The sequence below is a fragment of the Cyclopterus lumpus genome, chromosome 2 (assembly GCF_009769545.1).
Source record: "Cyclopterus lumpus isolate fCycLum1 chromosome 2, fCycLum1.pri, whole genome shotgun sequence".
NCBI classification, from domain to species: domain Eukaryota; kingdom Metazoa; phylum Chordata; class Actinopteri; order Perciformes; family Cyclopteridae; genus Cyclopterus; species Cyclopterus lumpus.
The window spans coordinates 10,653,544-10,675,315 of record NC_046967.1 but is presented as its reverse complement, the minus strand read 5'-3'; the positions used below and the strand labels follow the sequence as shown (position 1 = coordinate 10,675,315).

The window sequence follows — 21,772 nt, the reverse complement described above, 5'->3', positions numbered from 1 at the left end:
ACCTATTGGTGGTGGTGCAGCTGTCATTCTCAACCTGAGGGTGTGGGGGGTGCAGGGGAGGGGGGGGGGGGGAGCTGTGAGATAGGAGAGAGAGAACGAGAGAGACTGATAACATGAGCTGCTGTAAGTAGTAAAAAGCTCAAAAGGTCTGTCAAGTGTGTGTTTTCTTTAGTACTCAAATGTAGTTAGTGGAAAGACACAAGGGCAGAAGGCCTGAGTGGATGACCTTTAGGGAAAAGGGTCTCTCCCTCTCGGTCTATTGAAAGGGTCCATGGCCGCGGCTGCTAATGCTACATGATCTCGGGGGGACTTACACCTCCAGGCCGATCTCACCAAAGGACACGGAGAGACACGGGCTCCAGCAGAAGATTTGAGATGAAATATTTTGCTCCATGGATCTTGTTACCTTAACTTGGACTTTGCGGGGATGTCCAAAGGGATTCCTTTCGTCTTTAAGGGCAAAAGTGAGGTAAGATGCATTTCTTTCTATTATCGGGTAAAGTCTATTTTAAGCGACTCTTTGGATCAGCATTAGCGGGATATTATACGGTATATGCATATGCAGCAAATGCTGATGTTTTCTTTGATCAATAATTATGGCAAGCCGGTTTTGTTAAACATTTGTCGTCACGAAGCAAAAGCTGTGATATCGGGGCGATACCACTTGAGTACCTTTCTCAGAGTGGGCGTCTCAAGAGCAACAGAAGACATTACGCAACAGTTTCCACAGCTTCGGTACAAAAGCACATCAATGATGTTTTTTTTATGGATGGGAAGTCTTTATTCACATAACTGCAAGAGAGTGCTTGTCATATTAATGTCTACAACTATGGTGTTGTTTTAATCCGTTTGAATATATGGACAATTGTATTGAATGTGATGAGCTGTAAATACTGTATTTATTAGGTATGACATAACTGCGATGTCATTCTAATGGATGTGCTCTGGTCATTACAGTGCCCAGTGCAACAGCCCAGCATCCTCTGCACTCCCCAAGGGTCCAGAGACACCCGAGGCAATGGAGTCTTTCAGAAGAGGCCTTCAATAACTGCCGCCGAGCTTGATCACCCAATCGATTACGAGATAAAAAGTAAGAGTCCGTAAAGAAGTCTGACAAGAAATCGAGATGGCAGAAGGCCCCGGATCCAGTCGCAGTCTCGAGGGGCCCAAAGTCACAGAGGACCACATTTTTCCGGATGCTGATGCCGCAATGGAAGAACCCGCGCCGCCAGTTTTCATCCGCAAACTCCGTAAAGCCGCGGTGGGAACAAGTTGTGACATCCGACTGAGGGTGTCAGTGGCCGGATATCCCAAACCTTCGCTGGCCTGGTACCACAACGATGAGCCACTGCCCCCATCTGAAGCCCAGGACTCAGGCGGGCTGTGGATTCGGGACTGCCGCATGAGCGACGCCGGCTTGTACACGTGCGCGGCGACCAATGAGCTGGGAGAAGCAAGCTGCAGCGCTGTCTTGGCCATTATGGACCTCGGCGAAGGTAATCACAAGCAACTGAAACTTTCTTTAAACAGGAAGACATTTTCCTTTCATTCCATTTCAAAGCCTTGAACATATGTTTGGTAATGGTTCATTTCGGGTCCTCAAATGGACCAATAACAGATTTTTAATGCTCTCGTATTTCTTTTAATGAACAAAACACCGGCTGATGTACAACAAACATTGGAACATCAGTTCACAGGTGGTTTGATCCATTGATATCGGATCCCTTGAAACATTATCCGTGAGGGAAAGCTCACCCAGACAAAGCAATCGTAGATCCAAGACTGCTTTCATCCTCAGACAGTACCTATGTTTTCCATGTCTGCAGCGAGATGCTCAACAATAGCTGGTGGATGTGAGTAGAGACTGCGGTTGCTTTCTAGTAGCCGCACAGCTGCATCTTTGCTCGTTGTTTGTTGTGTTTACTGAGCTGAGGAAGCTGGAATTTGTGCAACTGGTAGAAATATTACTCCTATACGGATAGGTTATATCTAAATTAAGCCAGGAAGTGTGGGAACTTCCCATAAGCCTCTGTAAAAACAAAGGAAAATGAATCAGATGTCATCGGCTGTGTTGATGATGAAGTCGTTGTTATTGGTAATCATCAACCCGTCTGGAAATGCTTTATTTCGTGTCTTGCTTCCTCGGGTGACAGATCTGGTCGGATTGTCTACCGTTGCCCAGTTTATCTTGTCCCCTCTGCCTGATAAGGACGGCATGTGTCGTGAAGCTTCAGGTGTACCCAAAACCTCCACATTCGATTGGGTGGGGGGGATGTTCTACTCTGTTAAGGGGCCTGATAAGCAGAACATGTTTTTAGAGCTGGCTCATCAACTGTATTTACAAGGATTTTAACGTTGCACTCGGTGGAGGAAGTACTGCTGACCGTGCATCATCCATTTGAGTGACAGATGCCTAGAATACGGAATGAAGTGATCCTTGTTTTGCCGGCTGGATTCGATCGCGGCCTCGTTGCCTCGGCCTCTGGAGAAAGTGGACGGTCGGGCTCGCGTGTCACCTGCTCTCACACTATGAGCTGGCACACAGCGTCCAGCTGGCACATCACTCAGCACCTCTCGGTCTCGCCCTCCTGGTTTTTGATCTCATTGCAATCCCAGCGTTGGTTTCCACTTTCTGACCTCTCCGAACCTCCTTTTTCTGCTCTTTGTATACTTGTCTCTCTGCGAGGTTCAGCTCGATTGAAGTTATGAATGAGCTTTTTCTTGCGGCGCTAAAAGACGCCACAGATTATATTTACATGCATTTTCTTGCTCCTAGTCTTGCCCACAAAAATCCTGGAACAATATACTTAAACAAAATAAATAAGACAGGCCTTGCATAGCTGTGAAACTTAAATATTTTATTATTACGTATATGCATTGAATAGACCTTGGAATTGGTCCTCGTTTATTATCCATTTTCTCGCTATCTCTCTGACCTCTGCCTTCCTCCTGCCTCTATCTCTAACAGTGGTTATTTATGGCCCGGTATGTGCCATGCTGTCCGGGGGGTTCGTGCTCTAGTGGTGCGTGGACGCCGCCGGCCCCTTCTCCGATTGCACCAGCAGACATCACAGATAATTATAGCTTCGCCATGGTCAAGACGCAGGGAGCTGTCACTCTCAATCACTGCCGGGTGTGATGAAAGAGAGACTGGGGGGGGGCGGGGGATGTGTATTTGTATGGGTTAGCCACGCACATGGGCAGTCGGGTCTGTCACTTTAAGAGCTCACCCTGAGAGATCAGTCCAACCAGAAGCCACAGTGGTGCCGTGTCACAAGTCTAGACCACTTCGCTGACGTCACCCTCTGAAGGGGGGGGGGGGGCGTTTGATGAACATGCTGTCGGGCATGCTTTTACAAAAGCAGAGGATTGTGACGCAGGGCCATGAATGTCCCAGACATGACTTGCAACTGGTTACGAGATAACATCGAAGACTTAAAGCAGTGGTTTCCAACCTGTGGGTCTGGACAACATAACAAGATAGCAGAAAAACAGCATGGTTCTGTTCCAGTTTCTTCGGTTTTCAAAAGCCTGCAGCTGTATGCATCTTTCTAATTTTAGGGGTCACATGTCAAAACAGATGGGAAACACATCTCTAAGGCAATGTGTTTGATTGAGAGATATGTGTTAGGGGAGTAGTGGGAGGAAGTTGTTGGGATAAGCTGGTATAGATACGTATCATTTAAGCTGGGAAGGAGGAGAGTTGGTGTATGAGAGCCTACTACAGGGTGGGCAAGCAGGAGATGTCTTCAATGTGTATGCTTGGCAGGTGACTAGGGCAGTGGTTGACCTAAGTTAACTAGTTAACTTTATTTGGTTTAGCTTAAATCAACATTTAAGCTAAACCAACGATAACTGTCTGATCAGTTAGATGAAGGTTTCTGGGCCAATTTAATTGGGTTGCATCACCGTTCTATAATGTAGTGACCGGTTGACAGAGGGATCAGATCTACTCAACAGGGCAATCAGCTGTTATAAAACTTGCAAAAAGACTCCAACTGTCCCATAATCTACGTGCGGTTGTAGCCGATCCTTAATGGCGTATAACATGTCTGCATTGTACTTTGAGATTCACAACTCCACGGAGTCCAAGCAGAGTGACCTGCAGAGGACAACTGAGGTCGTCCGGTTTCTGTGTAGCGCTGTGTTAAATCTCCTGCTATGACTTTGGGGGCAGGCAAAGGGGTGCAAAGGGAAAGTACAGTACAACTGAAGGGGTTGTACTACACAAGACTGGAAATAGACTGCCCAAGGCAGTCGAAGTTGGGGAGGACTCGGGCGAGACGTAAGGAAGATAACGTTTAAAAAGGTCCGGCAGACTATTTCTCATTTCATGTTGCAGTGGAAGCCATTTTTAAAGAAGATGAAACTGGGAGAAATGGTCCTGTTGGAGTAATTTTTAGAGAGTGGTTGGTGTCAATGGAAAGGCCCTTTTTGGAAGACTTGTGCGCAGAGGAGAGGATCTTTCGGGGCAGAAGTAGCCAGCTAGTCGGTTTTCGAAAGGAACATACGTAGGAAGGTCGAGAGCGATGTGGCGGAAGGAGCTGCTTGATGCACGGAGAGCTTTGAGGAGCGCCAGGGAAGGCGAGAGTGGGCCGAGAAGCAGGAAGCAGAGAGGTGAGTGGGAGCTGGCGTCAATACAAAATATGTACTGCGATAGCGAAGGATCCCGCTGTGGCAGGGAATCTACCAAAGCATGCTCAACTAAGTGGAACAGCGGTAATGGAAATGAAAACAAGGTCAGGCACTCGAGTCCGCTGCCTAATTAGATTCAGCATGTGTGTCTTCTGTGCCGTGTCGCATTCCACAAAGGTAAAAGTTCTCAAACATTTAAATACTGAAGGAGGAAATTACAGAAATCCCCTCAAAGGCCCCTTTACATTATCCGATGTGAACAAAGGTCCAGATAACAAGATTTGAAATGAGACTCCCTAAACTAATTAACAGGAGTATAAATACATGGAGGTGCCATTAGACTAATGGCTCAATCTGAGACTTTGCTGATGCTTTTAAAGGCTTGTTTACATCGGGGATATGAAATAAAACAGATGTTGTATTAAGTGAAATAATATAGGCAAATAATGTATATTATATGCTACAGATGTCGGCCTTTTTAAATGAAACCATATCTGCAGTTGAAGCGATGCTCAACGCCCGTTGTGGATTGCTCACTGCACGGCATTCCTGTTCTCACCATTTCTGATCGACGCAGTCTGTCTCCCATTGGCATACCGGGGCAGAAATAATCTATAGCTGCTTGATGATTTCACATTATCTGAATATTATGTTCGAGTGGATTAAGTATACGTTACAATTAATGAGGTTCTCTATTCTCATGGGGCAGCTGAGGCAATATGTGACGGGGGGAAAGCCAGCGCTTGTTCCCCGGTGTTTGTTCTGGCAAAAAAAGTGTGTTTGTGTTCCATCCCGCTTGGTAGGCGGCCATTCACAGGAACCCCTCTGGGATTCGGCGAGGATTAGTTGGTAGGATCGGGTTGCGGCGAGACTGTCAACATTGGCCACATTTGCCTCTGAAGGGTTTTGGGGGGCAAATAAAGAAGCATCAGCTATAAGACTGGTTCTTCTTCCTTTGTTCGGATGAATGGTCGCCATACATGGTGTGAGTTGTCTCCACGGACTATGCTTTTGGTCTGGGACGACGAAAGTATGCTGGATCGCATCTTCCAATGCGTTCACAACCTATAGGTTCTCATACTCTTCACACTATCTCTTTGTATACACCTCTCTCATACAAAGCAAAACATCTAACACATGACACTGATGTGGTAGAAATCTGACGTGAGACTTTGTGGATTTCATAAAGAGTTTTAAGAACATACTCATTTTTAAGCGAACAATGTAGGGTGTGTCGCTGTGCTATTGGACAGATGCGACCAGCTGATGAGATGATCTGGAAGGTCTCGTCGGACGTGAGAAACGGTGTGATGTGCACAAGCAGCAGATTCAGGATCTGTTCTCCGTTGCGCATCGATTCTGCCAGACGTGCTGCCGATGAAGCTGCAGGCCTGGAAGGCATCCATCAAGGCCTGCTCCACAGAAAGCAGCCTCTGTCACAAAAAATCGATGGGTCTCCGTGAAGTCTCCTTACTCTGCTGTTGTATTAGGATAATTAAACCACAGCGTGTTCTGATTTTCACCTGTCCCAAAAACATTCGCAGGCTGCTTCAGCAGCGGCGTTAAAAAATGGGACTCGTAAAGGGAGATGCGTTGCCGATGTCAGACGTCATTAACGAGGATTGGCGTATGGCCAAGTCTGTGCATCCTGCAGATTTGGAAGCAGTGCAGAGGAAAATGTGACCTCGTGAGACATCAAACAAAACCAGATTCCAGAGGGAGATAAACCACATATACAATCGAATTATCTTTCCTCAATGGCCGATATTTTCTCATATTCCAGCCGGAGATCGGTGGAAGATGAGTCCTTTTGGGTTTTAGTGAGTGTAAAAAAACAAACAAAAAAACAGCCCCATGAGAGATATTTCCAAGCAAATGGAAGCTTGCCCACCCTCTCATTGGGCGATGGTCATGGAATCTCGTGCTACGATGAGCTTATTGATCCGGTGCATTTTAACTGTTACTTGGGGGTGTATCCCATATCACGCACAGAGCACTGGTATCGATCGCTGCACTTTGCGCCGGACCGAATGCCTCTCACTGATGGAGGAGTGCGAGGCGGGCGAAGGCGACTGGAGGGAGGCTTGTTATTAAAATAACAAGTGAAAATCCACTGCATCTCGATTTGAGTTCAGTGAAAGAGGACGACTATTCCAACTTAAATCTAGATGGGGATGTCTTTTTAAGATGCAAGATGTTTAAATACCAACCACAGCTGGGTGATTGTCGTCAAAATGAAGTAGGAAAAAATAGATAATGACCAGAATTCAAATGATTCGCAGAGTAAATCTCACATTGATTGTTTACAAGGTCGTAAACAACAACACACCTCACCTCACAACGCTCGAGAGCACGTCGTTGGGAGGAGAAGAGCTCTTCTGAAAGGTGGACGTGGAGTCGAGTTGGCTAGTCGGAGATCGGGGGTCTGCCGGTGATTGTTTTTAGATTAATGTGATGGAGGTGGTGGTGTGTCTGAGGGAACGGTTACCGGGTGTCAGACGGAGGCTCGAAGGAATGGCGAGGAGGCAGTTCATATTCTCCTCACGTTCGCTCAACAAATCAGACACGCTGAAGGAGAGTGTTTTATAATACAAAGGCCTCTGTGTAGAAAATGGATATGAGTGTAATATCAATAAGGTTTTACCGAGATGAACATATGCGATGGCCAACTACAACCTGTTCCTGTGTCGAACGCTGTCTTGGTTTCCTAGACTTTGCATTGAGCTCTGGAGAATGAACATTTTTGCTTTATTGTTACCCATCGTTTATTAGACTACGAGATTAACCCATGATGAAAATGATTATTATTCTGTGGCTGCTGCTTGTAATGTTCCTGGAAGAGGTGCTGTAATCCAGCGTAAGGGGGTCACCTTGACCTCGGTCACCTTGACCCTATCGCTGGTTAAAGCTAACAGACGGGGAATATAGATACATAATTGACAGCGCGTGGGCTTTATAGGAGAATAGACTGAGAGGAGGAGGGTTTAAGAATGGTGTGAGGGTTTGTTTGTGTTTATATTCAGGAGGAAATAGAGATATATTTCACTCCCCCCCTTTAACGTCTGGACATCCCATCTATCCTGTCATCTACGCCTCCTCCTGTTTCTCCTCTGCTTCGCCTCCTCCCTCGTGAATCTTTTCCCCACCAACGCTCTCGCGTCTCCATCTCTTCTCTTTGTCTCTCTCTCTCTCTCTCTCTTTCTTCTCTTCTCTCTTTCTCTGACTCTTTCTTTTTCACTCCCACTGCTCTGTTGATGCTCTCTTCTTCATCTTTTCCCACCTCCTCCTCCTCCTCCTCTTATTCACCACTCTCATCACCGCAATCAAGAACACACCCCTTATGCTCCGACTTCCAACCCCCACCTCCTCCTGCACTGAGTGAGCTCTCGATCGAGGTGTGTGTGTGTGTGTGTGTGTGTGTGTGTGGGTGGGATGGGGTGGGGTGGGGGTGGTGTTGGACAAGCCAGCTGAGCATCGCCTCCTCCAGAGGCAGCGTCTACGTCAGAGAGGGACGCTGTTCACATCAGCGGATGCGCGCTCAGACACAAAGACACCTGGCTCCGGCTTATTTGCATCTTCTCTCTCTTCCCCCCCCTCATCCCACCCCCCCATCTTGCCGCCAGACCGGAGAGTAAACACACCCACGCGCAAAAAGGCAGCTCAATCCCGTTTTTTTAAAATCTTTCTTTCTTTAATTCCTTCTCCATTTGTTGGATGATGCCACACCCTGGGCTTTTTGGGGTTGTGGGGATGTTCTTGTGAGCTCATGCCACAGGTAATCTCGCACGCTTGACAGGACGCACTACGTGGAAGAGATGAAGAAAATCTGGTCCAAGAAGAGATTTCAGGTGAGTTTTGCTCCGTTGTGAAATAGGAAATGCTTTTAAGGATTGTGTTGTGAAGCTCGTATCGTTGTTGTTCAGAGATATTAGTAGGTTTCGACATATTGGGATGTCGTGCCACACCCTTTAACGGATAATAGCGGTAAAAGAAACATTTTGTCATTATTTTCTAGGGAGTATATTGATTACAACCGAGCACCGTCGATTCTGTTTGGGTTAAAGCCAAGAGAGCGAAAGCACGGATGCCGTGTTTCCTGCCTTTTGTTGTCTTTTATCTGTCGGGGGGAGAAAAAAAGAAATCAAGGGCAAATGTGCAAAGGTAACGAAGAAGGTCAGCCCAGGAAAAAACTCTGGTTGCCAGGTAGAAAAATGAGTTTAATTGCTGGGGGAAAAAAATCCAGCTCTTATGACGCTGCCACGGAAAGAGGCGCACTAATCCCCCTGTACCCTAATTCTGTGTTGGGGGGGAAATATATATATCACGCCTTTTTGAAGTCGTGTGTTGTCTTTTTATAAATGAGTAGTTGTCAGAACCGGTTTCTCCAGGTGAAAAGTGTGTCAGTGGGCTACACTTCGTGGAGACGTGAGAATCAGGGCAGCCAGTGAGGAGGACTACGAAAAGGGATGGAGCTGCTTTCTGACTTCGCTTCGCCTCAATCCTGCATCAATGCCCCCCCCCCCCCCCCCCCCCCCCCGTGAGACTCGTCGTTTCGCTTCCAGCAGCAGATCTGTGAGAACACTGCTCGTAGGATTTGGATTATGCCTATTGAATATTTCTTTTTTGGGGGGGGGGGGGGGAGTATTCACCAAATGCAGAAATGGCTGCATGGCTTTTTTTCGCTGATATGATTGCCTTGAGGCCACAACAAGGGAGGCCTCTCGTTGGAGTCAAACGGCAGCTTAACGTGGGGGGGGGGGGGGGGCAAATGAGTCATTTCATTTCGCGCTTTTGCAGTGAGTCACTCCGCCTGCTGCTGATTGACAGCTTCATCAGAAACATGGCCCAGAGAGTTTGTCAGATATAGTTATCGTTTCAGGAATTGGTCTTTGAGATAGATATGTGTGAGCCGGGAGAAGATTCAATGTTCTCCGTTTATCAACTCTCAGCTGAAGCTTCTCCCGATGTGATGATATGAGTCGGTGGTCTAGATGAACGAAACGAGACTTAAAGACTAATTGAGTGGGCAACAAGACCACATTAATAAGCAGCTGTCGTTGTTCTTACCTTTTCAGCCGCTGCTTTTTTTTGTGTCTTTTGTTATACTCAAACAAACGCATTTTTTTGGGACCGTCGGTCAGACAAAACGAGACATTTGTCACACCAGGAAAAAGCTCCAAAAACTAGCGTCTCTTTGGATTTGTGGATTATTTTTGTGACACAGCAACAGGAATATTCCAGTAGATGCCGTTATGAAATCTCGCGTTTCTTGCCATGCAGTTTTCCCCGAGTCAACTCGAGACGTGTGCACATTTGATACCTTTTTGGATAACATGTCGTCGTACACGAAGGTCTTTTGGTCTTTTTGGGCATTTGCAGTTTTGTACTCTCGTGATTTGTGTATAACATCTTTGGCTGTGTTTGCTGCTGAATAATACATTGTACTTTTGTATTTTGTTTCAGAGAACTGGGCATTCCACGCGGACATTTGGCAGATTTACCCATGGTGTGTTGTCAGTATACGCTTTACACCCCGTCGACTGCATTCTATCGTGGTCTCTTCTTATCTGTTAGAGATCTCTAGGCCTTTTCTTTCCGTCTTGTGTTTATAGCCTTTTTGACAGCATGTGCTCCACTTTGATTTATTCCCCTAATAACTTCCTTTACATATGAAAGTCGCCATTGTAGAACATGTATATTGCTCCTTTTGTATTTCGATGTTTTTACTGCTTACAGAGTGTTGCACATCCACCCCCACAAAAGCAATATTTTTGTAATCACGCTATTGCCTCTGCATAAAATGCTTGAGTGAATAATATGTGGCCTCGATGATTTATGTTATAGTATTTGTTCCGGCTGCGATCAAGCCAAACCAGAGGCTCGCTGTACTCCCCTCCAAATCCTATTTACATATCAATGCAAGCCGCCCAAGCTGATATATATATATTCCCTCATAATTACATAGCCGAGTCGATGTCCCGCGCCCACTGTGCAAGCTATTCAACACAGATGGGTGGGTTCTCCATGCCCACACCCGGGGAGACGCGCACATGCACAAGTTGATGGTGATTGTTCATGTTGCACTGGCTTTCTTACCATTAGGCAGACCTTCTGGAATGATCTAATCAGGCTCTGACTCTGACGTGAGGCGCAATGAACCTATTTTGTGGTTGTCGTCCACCCTCCTCCGCGAGCTCTCTAACCAGCGCACGTATCTGTCAGCCACCCGGCAGCTTGGCTGGTGATTTTTAGACTCTAATGGGTACGAAGAGGATTGGTCGTGTGGGTGAGAGAGATGCTGGTTTCCATAGTAACGGTGCTCTCCCGTCTGCCCTCTCTTGCTGCCACTATGGAAGTGAAGTTTTCCGCTCCTGCCGAAAGCAAAGCTATGGTAAACCCGCCCGTCTTGATTCACCTTTTATTTTTTGGGGGGGTTTTGTTTTCTTCTCTCTTCTTCCCATCCGTCCCTCCATGACTCCATCTGCCCCCCCCCCCCCCCCCTTGCTGATGTGACCTCAGCCACAGAGATGTGGTTCACTGTGACCCTGCTGCATCTGTGGTTTCTCTCTCTCTCTCTCTCTCAGCACGCTTCACTTCATTGTGTTTTCTTGTTATTAATGTTTTTTAGATCAATTCCCCATCGAGGGACCAGTACTCCATAATATTGTGTTTGTCCACATCTATATTTGTCTCTTCTCTCTGTAATCGAATGCAATGAAGTGTCCGTCTTTTTGTTGGCACATGTTCCCTTTTTGTGATTTCCCTTTCTATCTACCATTTACTCGAGTCACTCTGCACAGAAACATCACTTCATGTCGTTGCGCTTTGAAAAGGCTGCTTAGCAATCCTCTCATAATTATGACCTGGACACATGTTAGTTTGGTTTGGAGTCTTAATGTAAAAAGATCATTTTTAACACCCACTTTTCTGGCATTATTTCCTTGATATTCTGCGCTGTTTTTTCGGCGTCATTGAATTGTAACTCTGGGTGAAGCGGTACTGTGTTTTAGAAGGATGCCAGCAATGATGTTCACATTTCTAGAACCACATACATAGGAATAAGAGGAACAACGCGTTCAGTCTAACGAAGGGAAACTAAGCTCCCAAAGTCAAATGGCTCCAGACCCTCGACGCCTCCGCCATGTATTTCTGTAAGCCACAGCTGGCGTCACGTCACGCTTCATCTTCAACCCATTTTGTTCCACTCTGGGGGCTCTTTTCAAAGCACCCATCAAACTCTGTGCCGCTAAGCAAACCTGAAATGTCATTTTCACCCAGACTCAGTTGTTGTTTTCAGCCTCCTCCTCCTCCTCCTCCACCTCTTCAGTGTCTCGTTCCTGCATCTACGCCTTCTTCCTCCATCTTAAACTCATCCGTGTGTTCTTCTTCTTCTTCTTCTTCTCGTGGTTTCAGACTCTGAGACCACAGAAGATGAGGCCACAGAACCTCAGATGGAAACCAAAGAAGGGCCCGGAAGGCACCAAGACAAGGCTGGACGGAGAGGACCTTCAGGTATTTCGTTCTGGTTGCGAGCGGGCGATTCATGCAAAAAAGCTGCAGCGTGCACATATTCAGTAGCTCTTCTACCCTTATTTATGAGGTGATAGTCAATATGGGGGGTCAGCTTGGCCCAGAACAAGCATTGGATCCTGCATGAATCCCTCTTGGTGGGACGCAGTGACACACTGCCCCAGTTCCAGTCTCGGGGGGACCATGCAGCCCAGAACCCTGAGAGGAAAGATGGAAACTATTATTTGACTTGGTCAGGATTTAGCTGTATTTACTTCCAGCTGTGAGGATTTAATCTTATTTTCTAGTATTTCTGTGGTTTGGACTTTTGGATTGGAATTTTCTGACGATTCCTAAAAAGAAAAATACAACAAATAAATGGTCCGAGAACATCGGGTCTTTCGTTCATTTCCTTTCATAAAGTCAAGTTAAAATGTCTCCAGCAGATGTTTAAGTCAAAGTTCAAAGCTGTTGCTGAACTCTGATATTTTGACAATGTCTGTCTGTCAAAAGAAGCAAAGTCACGATGTGTCTTATTTAGAAATGGAGGAGCCGTTGTTCAGAGCCAAATCTGCTTCAGGCTTAAAGATCCCATTTCATTTGAAGGGGCCAAATAGATGTTGATCCACTTACTCCTGATCTCCTAATGTGTAAAAACGCTCTAGTTCCAACCCAACGAGCCTCTTCCTGTTCGCATTTCCACGGGGTCAAAGGAATTGCTGAAAGAGCATTTACTCATTCGTTAGAGTGGCATCCCAGAACACCCCCCCCCCCCCCCCCCCCCCCCCCCCCCCCCCCCCCCCGTGCCCCCTCTCCATGTCTGAATATAGATCGGAAATATTGACACCCTTCTCCTTCCACCCGGGAGACATTTTGTATTCTTCCCTCGCTCGATTTGCACACACAAAGCTTCGTTTGCGTCGATCGCCGTGTCATCACGACAAGACAAATGGAAAAGGGACTAGGAGATGAGGGAGGGCACGAGGTGATGCAGAAAGGGACTAGGAGATGAGGGAGGGCACGAGGTGATGCAGAAAGGGACTAGGAGATGAGGGAGGGCACGAGGTGATGCAGAAAGGGACTAGGAGATGAGGGAGGGCACGAGGTGATGCAGAAAGGGACTAGGACATGAGGGAGGGCACGAGGTGATGCAGAAAGGGACTAGGAGATGAGGGAGGGCACGAGGTGATGCAGAAAGGGACTAGGACATGAGGGAGGGCACGAGGTGATGCAGAAAGGGACTAGGACATGAGGGAGGGCACGAGGTGATGCAGAAAGGGACTAGGACATGAGGGAGGGCACGAGGTGATGCAGAAAGGGACTAGGACATGAGGGAGGGCACGAGGTGATGCAGAAAGGGACTAGGACATGAGGGAGGGCACGAGGTGATGCAGAAAGGGAATAGGAGATAAGGGAGGGCACGAGGTGATGCAGAAAGGGAATAGGAGATAAGGGAGGGCACGAGGTGATGCAGAAAGGGAATAGGAGATAAGGGAGGGCACGAGGTGATGCAGAAAGGGACTAGGACATGAGGGAGGGCACGAGGTGATGCAGAAAGGGAATAGGAGATGAGGGAGGGCACGAGGTGATGCAGAAAGGGACTAGGACATGAGGGAGGGCACGAGGTGATGCAGAAAGGGACTAGGAGATGAGGGAGGGCACGAGGTGATGCAGAAAGGGACTAGGAGATGAGGGAGGGCACGAGGTGATGCAGAAAGGGACTAGGACATGAGGGAGGGCACGAGGTGATGCAGAAAGGGACTAGGAGATGAGGGAGGGCACGAGGTGATGCAGAAAGGGACTAGGACATGAGGGAGGGCACGAGGTGATGCAGAAAGGGACTAGGACATGAGGGAGGGCACGAGGTGATGCAGAAAGGGAATAGGAGATAAGGGAGTGCACAAGGTGATGCAGACAGGGACTAGGAGATGAGGGAGGGCACGAGGTGATGCAGAAAGGGAATAGGAGATAAGGGAGTGCACAAGGTGATGCAGAAAGGGACTAGGAGATGAGGGAGGGCACGAGGTGATGCATCACTCGCTGTTCTCGCGGCGGCCTCCGCTGCATACAAAAAGTAGAGCACACATGTCCAGAAGGGCTTTGTTTGAAACCAGAGGACGAATGAGACACGATTGTTCTGGGGGAAATGTCAAAACACCAGCACAGAAAGCAGCATTTTGAAGCTCAATATGTCCAGGCCTTGAAGCGTGTAATATATTCCTGACCCCTTTTATTTCTTTGCTCATAGTCTGCTGGCTGTGCCGCTGAGTCACCATCGCTTGTGGCTGCAGGTCTTGTCGTTTTACGTCCCCGTTTCTAGTTTTTTTCCCCCGTTCGTTAACGCAAGATTGCTGACCGCTCTTTCCTTTCCTTTTTTTTTCCGCTGCCAAAGCTTTTCCGTCTCCTTTGCTCATCACTAAAATGTCCATCACTACCTGATTTGCGATGGATCTCTTTAAGTGGTGCTCCGCTCCGCAACGTAGCCCTGTTTCCTGTTTCTCAAGCGATCGATAGACTCTTGATCCAGCTCGCCCCTTTTTTTTGTGCTTAGTGCAAGTTGCTCCGCTTTGCGACGGCCTCCTTTTCTACCAGCTCAGGACTCTTTGTGTTGCTGAGTCGGTCGTTCTTTTTGGGATGTAGTGGTTTATATATAATACAGACAGTTGGCCCTCTTCCCTGCTTTTTAATGTCTGAAAGAAGAAAGAAATTAAAGTGCTACTAGCAGAGTGTAAGGATGTTCCAATATGTAACGCACTGAAGAGGGTTGACATTAAACACAAATGGGCTTCAACGTTTAATACACACAAACCCACCCTTTACAAATGAATTCAATAAATCTGTGAACGCATTAACCTTTTTATTATATTCGATCAATATCTCTGTCTGGTGATATTCTATCGGACCTAAAAACAACCGTGGATTGATCCAAACTATCGGCGCTCCAAAGCCTGATTTAATAACGCATCAATGGGCATCACACTAACACATTATCTCTCTCTCTCTCTCTCTCTCTCTCTCTCTCCCCCCCCAGGTGAGGGAGGCGGGATGATGGACTATAACCCCGACGCGTCAGACCGCAGGGCCACCCTCCCCGGTGCCTACGACCCCGTGGTGGAGCGAGAGCTCCGCGCTCTGGGCTCCCGCCCGCCGGGGCTCCACTTGGACCCCGCAAACCCTGCCAGGCAAGCCCTCGGCGGGGCTCCTGCCGAGGGGGCCCCCCCCGTCCGTCACCTGGGTGTGGAACCGCTGATCCGGGCGTCTCACGCTAACCTGGCACGGCCTGTTCAGGGCTCAGAGGAAAGTGTTTCTGTAGGCAGCGACTACTATGGGAGCATGTTCAGCCTCTACAGAGGGAGGACATTTTCTATGCCGTTATAGCACATGGCATTTCATTTTTAGGATTCCACTTAAAAAAAACAAAAAAAGACTGGCCACAAACCCCCAAATCGCACAGACAACTGACACATAAGACAATGCATTACATCCTACATAGACTCCATGTGTAATAAGTTTTTATTTTTTACTCTTATTTCATATAGTGAAGCTTTTTTCACACAGCTTTGTTACTTCCCATTTTTATTTTGATGTGACACTTTCCTTCGACTCTGTTTTTATTGCTGTGAGTGTGGTTCGGTTTCCATCTAACGATGATCACAGGTCTAATTTAAAAAAAATCACTTCATATTTCTTATATACACGATGGTACAATCGGCTCAGATGTGTTATTCGGCACTTCTGTGACGACTCTTTTTTAGCCACTGCATGTTTTGTAGAGCGGCCCCGCCCCCTTTTTGGATTAACACCACATGGTTATAGGTTTGCTGTGGCGTGCATGGGTTGCTAGGCGTTGATCCCAGCTAATATTAGCATGAATGATCATGGGATTCACAGCTTTCTTTTTTTAGGCATGTTTTTTCGTATTTAAAACTTAGAGCAGCAAGCTTTTTTTTTTCTTCTTTTTGATGCGACATTGTCCTCCGACTTCACCGCAGTCGGTCAGATTAAGTTCCGGGGGAACGTTTGAGATCGTACATGTAGGCGACGTTGTTGCAAGAGCACAGACACGAGGAACCCACCGGCGAAATATAACAAACACATGACAAAATGACACAAGCGGACGTTCGTCTGCTTCTTTATTTCTCTCCCGACGCCTCCGGCGGCTGCACCAGAGCTCTAACGCCACGCCTCCGTTTCCCCTCAACCCTCACCCCTCTAGGACTCAAACCGCCGGCGAATCACAGGGGCTCTCCTCCCGTGTCCCCCCGTCTTCTCCCCATCCACCTCCCAGTGCGCACAAAGACCAAGACCCGGATAAAACCAAACCGTCAGATCCCCGATCTTTTCAGACATCGAGCGTAAACAGTGTTGTCATGACACCCAAACTGGCTCGCGCAGGGCCCAAGATCTTTGACAAGGTCCTCGCTTTTGAGGAGCGGAGGGCGAGCGCCGACCCGCCGCCGGGGGGAGTCGGATCTGTACCGGGAGGCCCCGTCCGACAGGAGGGCCGGGTCCTGCAGAAGCGAGCGGCGTTCAAGCAGCGAGCGTCGTCTTTAGAGGACAAGACGAGCTACTCCCAGAAGGTCCAGAGCTACCAGAGCAAGTTTGCCGAGGAGCTCCAGAGGATCAAGAAACTCGTGGGGAAACCGAGCTTGAAGAAGGCTTACTCCACTGAGCAGCTGTCGCAGAAAGGGAGGCTCGCCACGGGGAAGCTGGAGCCCATTCCTCCCCAAGTGGTTAAAAAGCTGGAGGCCAGGGAGCGAGCCCTGGAGGAGGGAGCGGCTCCACCGGGTCTGAGGACCAACCCCGAGAGGAGCGCGATGACGCGGGCAGATTCACAGGGCTCGTCACAAGGAAGCGCGGAAAAAACCTCTGTTACCATGGAGACGGCACACGTTCGCCAGTTACCAGGGCAACCTTCGCCAACAGCCACAAGGAAAAGCCTCACCAGGTTTGGATAAAATTATCTTTTTTCTTCTTTAAATCACATGTTTCTTTGTCGGATGAGTTATTCCCCAACAAGTCTGGACAAATGATATTCAATTTTACACGACTCAAAATCTAATATTTATACTTATCGGTGTTGCGTAACAGTTCCCTTGTGTTTGCTCTCAGGGAAACTCTTCAAACCCGAGCCGACAAAAACACACTTGGTAACACGTCGTCTCCGAGGAGGGAGACGGACGACAAAGCAGAACGCAGACCGCCGAGCCCCAATGGGAAGAGAGCGTCCCCGCGAACCGCGAGTGAACCGGGGTCCCAGTACCCGCCCAAGCCCCCCCGGCTCGCCCCATCACCCACTCCCTCCGTCAGCCCGCTCACGAAAAGGAAGAAGGCGGAGGCGGGACGGACGTCTCCGGCCACGAGAGCGAGCATCCCCACCATCCTGGTGGAGGACGAACCCGCGGAGGCCGAATGTGTCGCGGACGGGAGCCACGCGAGAAGGAAAGAGGGGAACGTTAGCCAGAAAGAAGCTAGTACGTATTGTCTGATTATTGTGTAAACAAATTCCTTTGGATATATTTGTGGAGGTATGTTTGCCTTGATTGACAGGTCTCTCAACCTGACATGTGAGCCGTCTTTATGGATCTTTGGTGACCTTTTAATGTTTTGTTATAGGTTGTCTGTAAATTACAATCCCAATAAAAGTACAACAAATGAACGAAATAGCACTAAAAACAGGAAATAAAAAAGTGTAGACGCGGCTCTGAAAACTGAAAAATAAAGCCGGAAAAACATTCATCGCCATAACCCGGTTGTTTCCAGGGCGCTCCGGTGAGGAGCCGGCCGGCGCCCCGAGCTTCGAGAGGACGCTCGTGGACACGGCGGCGTCCAGCGGCTCGGAGGTCACGCTGGAGTGCATCATCACCGGGAGTCCGCCTCCTTCAGGTACGACTCAGAACATGGCGGCGTGCAGTATTTTTTCCTTCCTGTTCGTGTGTTTTTACTTGTTTTTGTATGACGGAGAAGAAGAAGAAGGAAAAAGCAGTGATTCGGGGCTTAAAACCCAAACTAATGAGCTTTATTCTAAGGATTGTGCTTCACCCTCCTCTCCTGTATCTGTGTGAACGTCTTCTTTTGGGCCTCCTCAGTGACGTGGAGGAAGCATAACGTGGAGGTACGGAGCGACGCGTTCCACGTGGTCAAGGCGGACGGGGCGAAGCACAGCCTGACGATCAAGCAGACGGGGCCGAGCAACGCGGGGTCGTACTGCGTCGCCGCCGTCAACGCGGCGGGCAGAGCGTCCTGCGCCGCCGCGCTCTTCATCCAATCAGGTGAGACGATGAGGCACATGAAAAACGATGCTCTCCATTAAATACATGTTGACTCCTCACACACACACACACACACACACACTCGCTTTAATCCACTGCCAGCCCACCTCCGCCCTGACATTCTGTCTTAATGACTACAAAGGCCATGCTGGGTGCTCCTCCGCGGCGATAGTTGCCACGGCAACCCCATTAATTCTTTATTAAAAAAAGGGCCCCCGAGCTCCCCCTTTTTTTTTCCGTTTCGCGGATTCCAAAAGGCGTCAGACAAAAGGTCTCCCGAGCGAATATATATATATATATATATATATATATATATATATATATATATATATATATATATATATATATATATATATATATATATATATATATATATATATATATATAAATATAATCCTGCTGGTTATAAATGTGCCAGGCGGAGGACGTCGTGTTTATACTGAAACTCCACAGGGTGTTGAATCGGCCCTTGTAAATGCAACCTGCACTTCCCCGGTTCTTCGTCAACAAATGTGAGCGTACGCACCGGCAGCTCGGGGGCCCCGCGCTTCCATATTAGGCCAGCGCAGTCTTAGGCTCCGCAGGGGTATTTATAGCCGTCCCCTCTCGCTCTCTCGGGGTAATTGCGGTCTGCTTCATGTCCCGGCGTGAGATCAATCATGGCCGTCTTTCATCTCTCTTTCACGCTGTCACAGTGCGCTGGGAGAGTCACTTCAGCTGGTTGAACTGGGAGCGGAGGATGTCCCAAACTCCATGCGGGGAAATGAGATTTATTATCGGTATCAGATTCTGTTTTTTCTTCTTTCTTTTTTTTTTAAACGCACACAATCACACAGTTTTAATGCAGTATTTCACTTTTTTTTCGATCTTCGGGGTGTCGGGAATGTTTGAGACTATATTGACGTGAACGGGGGAGGCAGAGAGGGAATAGAGGGTGAGGCTGAAAGGGAAGGGTTGCGTAAGAGTTGGCAGGTCTGTGTAAATACTCCCTGGACTTATCCTCTGGTGCACACACGCCGCTCAGAGATGTGACTCTAGGTAGGTTATTTTGTCATTTTTTCCCCCTCTTTTAATGCCAGCGCGATGACAATTCATCCAGCGTCCTCTATTTTTAATGTTTTAATTTCTTTAAATAAGTTCTCGTGTCTTTTGGTGGACGGACCTGTCTCGGACTTCTTTCACTTTCAGACGAGCCTCGTTCCCTTTCTTTGTAGCCTCTAATTTCCATCTCCAGTTTTCTCCCCGCAGAGAGGACGTGACTTAATTTTCCCTTCCACGGAAAAAAAACGGATATTATTAATTCTCACGTCGAACGCGGTGTTATCTGCTTATGCCAGATGTCTGGCTTTTTTTTTTTTTTTACAGAGAAAAATATGAGAAGCGGGGAGGCAGAAAAGGGGGAAGAGCACAGCCATCTAAAGAGAGGTCCTGTAGGGGTGGAGGTGTTTTATATCCCTCTATCCAGCTGTGAATTCAGGAGTGTGGAATAAGCGAATGATTGGGGTCAGGGATTAAGGGATTAATTCATTATCTGTTCAGTTGCGGTCACTTCGGAGAGGTCCCTAAGCTCCCTGTGGGTGCACATGGCCCACTCGTATAACTCCTGTTGCCATCTTCTCCAAGATATATCGTCTCCAGAAAGGCTGTAAACATCAGAGCCCCTAATGTTCGTGTTGAAAGAGCCCGCCCCATATTTCAAAGAGATTAGCCCAATAATTACACACGTTTAATTAGTGAGTTGATTTGGTGAATTAGATCGAGGCGGATATAGTGGAGTCTGCTCGGAAGTCTTATCGCGTGTTTGTCCGCAGAGCCGGCCCACGTGCATTGTGGGAAACGAGTCGGGGCCTTGGAAGTCAGAAGGCCGATGCAGCCGGAGGAGGATCGGGAGGAGGCGATGCAGCTCCGGCCGAGTAGGAGAGTCCACTTCAAAGAGACGCCCTCATTTCAGGTGGGAGGGTCTCCGATCTTCTTCAGAGCTTTAGGATCATTCTGGATGCAGACATCGGATCTGCTAATGATAACAATTATAGTCATATTCATGATCCAAAACGTTGGATTTGATCGTCCGACTGAAACGCACTCAAGGAATTCACGTAAACGTTTTTTTTCCTTCTTAAAAATGTATTAAAATATACTTCAGGGAAAAAAAAAAAGAAGTAAATATTCAGAAAGCCGGTGCAAAAGCTTTTCATAATTGCTCAAAATAAATTATCCAAATACATGCAGATACATTTTCTGTAGAAACCTTAAAAGTGCTCATAAGTACGTTGTTATTTGTTGTTGTTGTTTTTTTTTTTAAAGGTGGCGCCGTGTGACCAGGAGGTGACTCAGGGGCAAGATGTCGTCATCTCAGCGAAGGTGGCCGGGCAGCCCAGACCCATGGTGTACTGGTGAGCTTTATTACACACACACACACACACACACACACACACACAGCCCTTAAACAAGGATAATCCACTTCGTGTCGACCCAGGTTGAAGGACAGAGTCCCGGTGAAGACGGCGGGGCGCTTCGCCGTGAGAGAGACGGGCAGCGCCAGTGAAGTGAGAATCGGCTCGGCCCAGCGGTCGGACGCCGGGCTCTACGTCTGCAAGATCGTCAACGAGTACGGCTGCAAGCTGGCGGAGTGCAGAGTGGAGGTCAAAGGTGAGTCGGGCTTTAATCCCGTCGGGAGAAATACGGTGCAATATATATCTTCTTTTTTTTAAAAAAATAAATAATTTCTCAGCGTCTGCAGCACCAACGGCGCTGATAGTCACCCGGGAGGTCAAAGGCGTGGCGGTGAAGGCCGGCGAGTCGGCCACGTTCGAGTGTCACGTGACGGGACCGCCAGACGTGGACGTGGACTGGCTCTCGCACGGGAAGCTGATCCAGCCGGCGCTGCTCAACTGCAAAATGCACTTTGACGGCAAGAGGTGACGCTCGCGTGTCTTCTGCTTCACTTCGACCGACGGCGATGATTATTTACTCTTTTTTATTTTTTTTTTTTTGAAAGTGGTCTCGTTTTCGTCTCGCAGGTGTCGCCTGCTGCTCAATTCCGTTCACGAGGACGACAGCGGAACGTACACCTGCAAGCTGAGCACCGCCAAAGGTGAGTCAAAAATGAGTAAATGCATATATGGCACATTAGTGACGCTCATAAAAAAAGCAACGTGTCGCTGCGTTTACAGAGGAGTTGACCTCCAGCGCAAACCTGAGCGTCGCCCCATCCAAGGAGCCTCTGTTCACCCGCAAGCTGGACATCCTGGAGGTCATCGAAGGTCGCACCGCCCGCTTTGACTGTAAGGTGAGCGGGTCACCTGCTCCCCGAGTCACGTGGATGCATTTCGGTAAGAATCAATAAGTTTGCGTCC

General features: G+C 48.0%; 1 protein-coding gene across 1 annotated transcript in view; it reads left to right on the top strand.

Moving 5' to 3' along the window:
- The first annotated feature begins 1,126 nt into the window (after positions 1-1,126).
- The window catches only part of LOC117740449 (striated muscle preferentially expressed protein kinase-like), a 35,356-nt gene continuing 14,710 nt past the window's right edge, over positions 1,127-21,772 (top strand). Inside the window, exons 1-13 of the mRNA XM_034546868.1 lie at positions 1,127-1,496; positions 12,049-12,147; positions 15,176-15,326; positions 16,361-17,092; positions 17,257-17,618; positions 17,908-18,030; positions 18,234-18,416; positions 20,228-20,367; positions 20,721-20,809; positions 20,893-21,065; positions 21,148-21,334; positions 21,437-21,510; positions 21,590-21,748. Of these exons, the coding sequence (XP_034402759.1) occupies positions 1,127-1,496; positions 12,049-12,147; positions 15,176-15,326; positions 16,361-17,092; positions 17,257-17,618; positions 17,908-18,030; positions 18,234-18,416; positions 20,228-20,367; positions 20,721-20,809; positions 20,893-21,065; positions 21,148-21,334; positions 21,437-21,510; positions 21,590-21,748 (2,842 nt within the window). The remainder of the gene's footprint in view (positions 1,497-12,048; positions 12,148-15,175; positions 15,327-16,360; positions 17,093-17,256; positions 17,619-17,907; positions 18,031-18,233; positions 18,417-20,227; positions 20,368-20,720; positions 20,810-20,892; positions 21,066-21,147; positions 21,335-21,436; positions 21,511-21,589; positions 21,749-21,772) is intronic.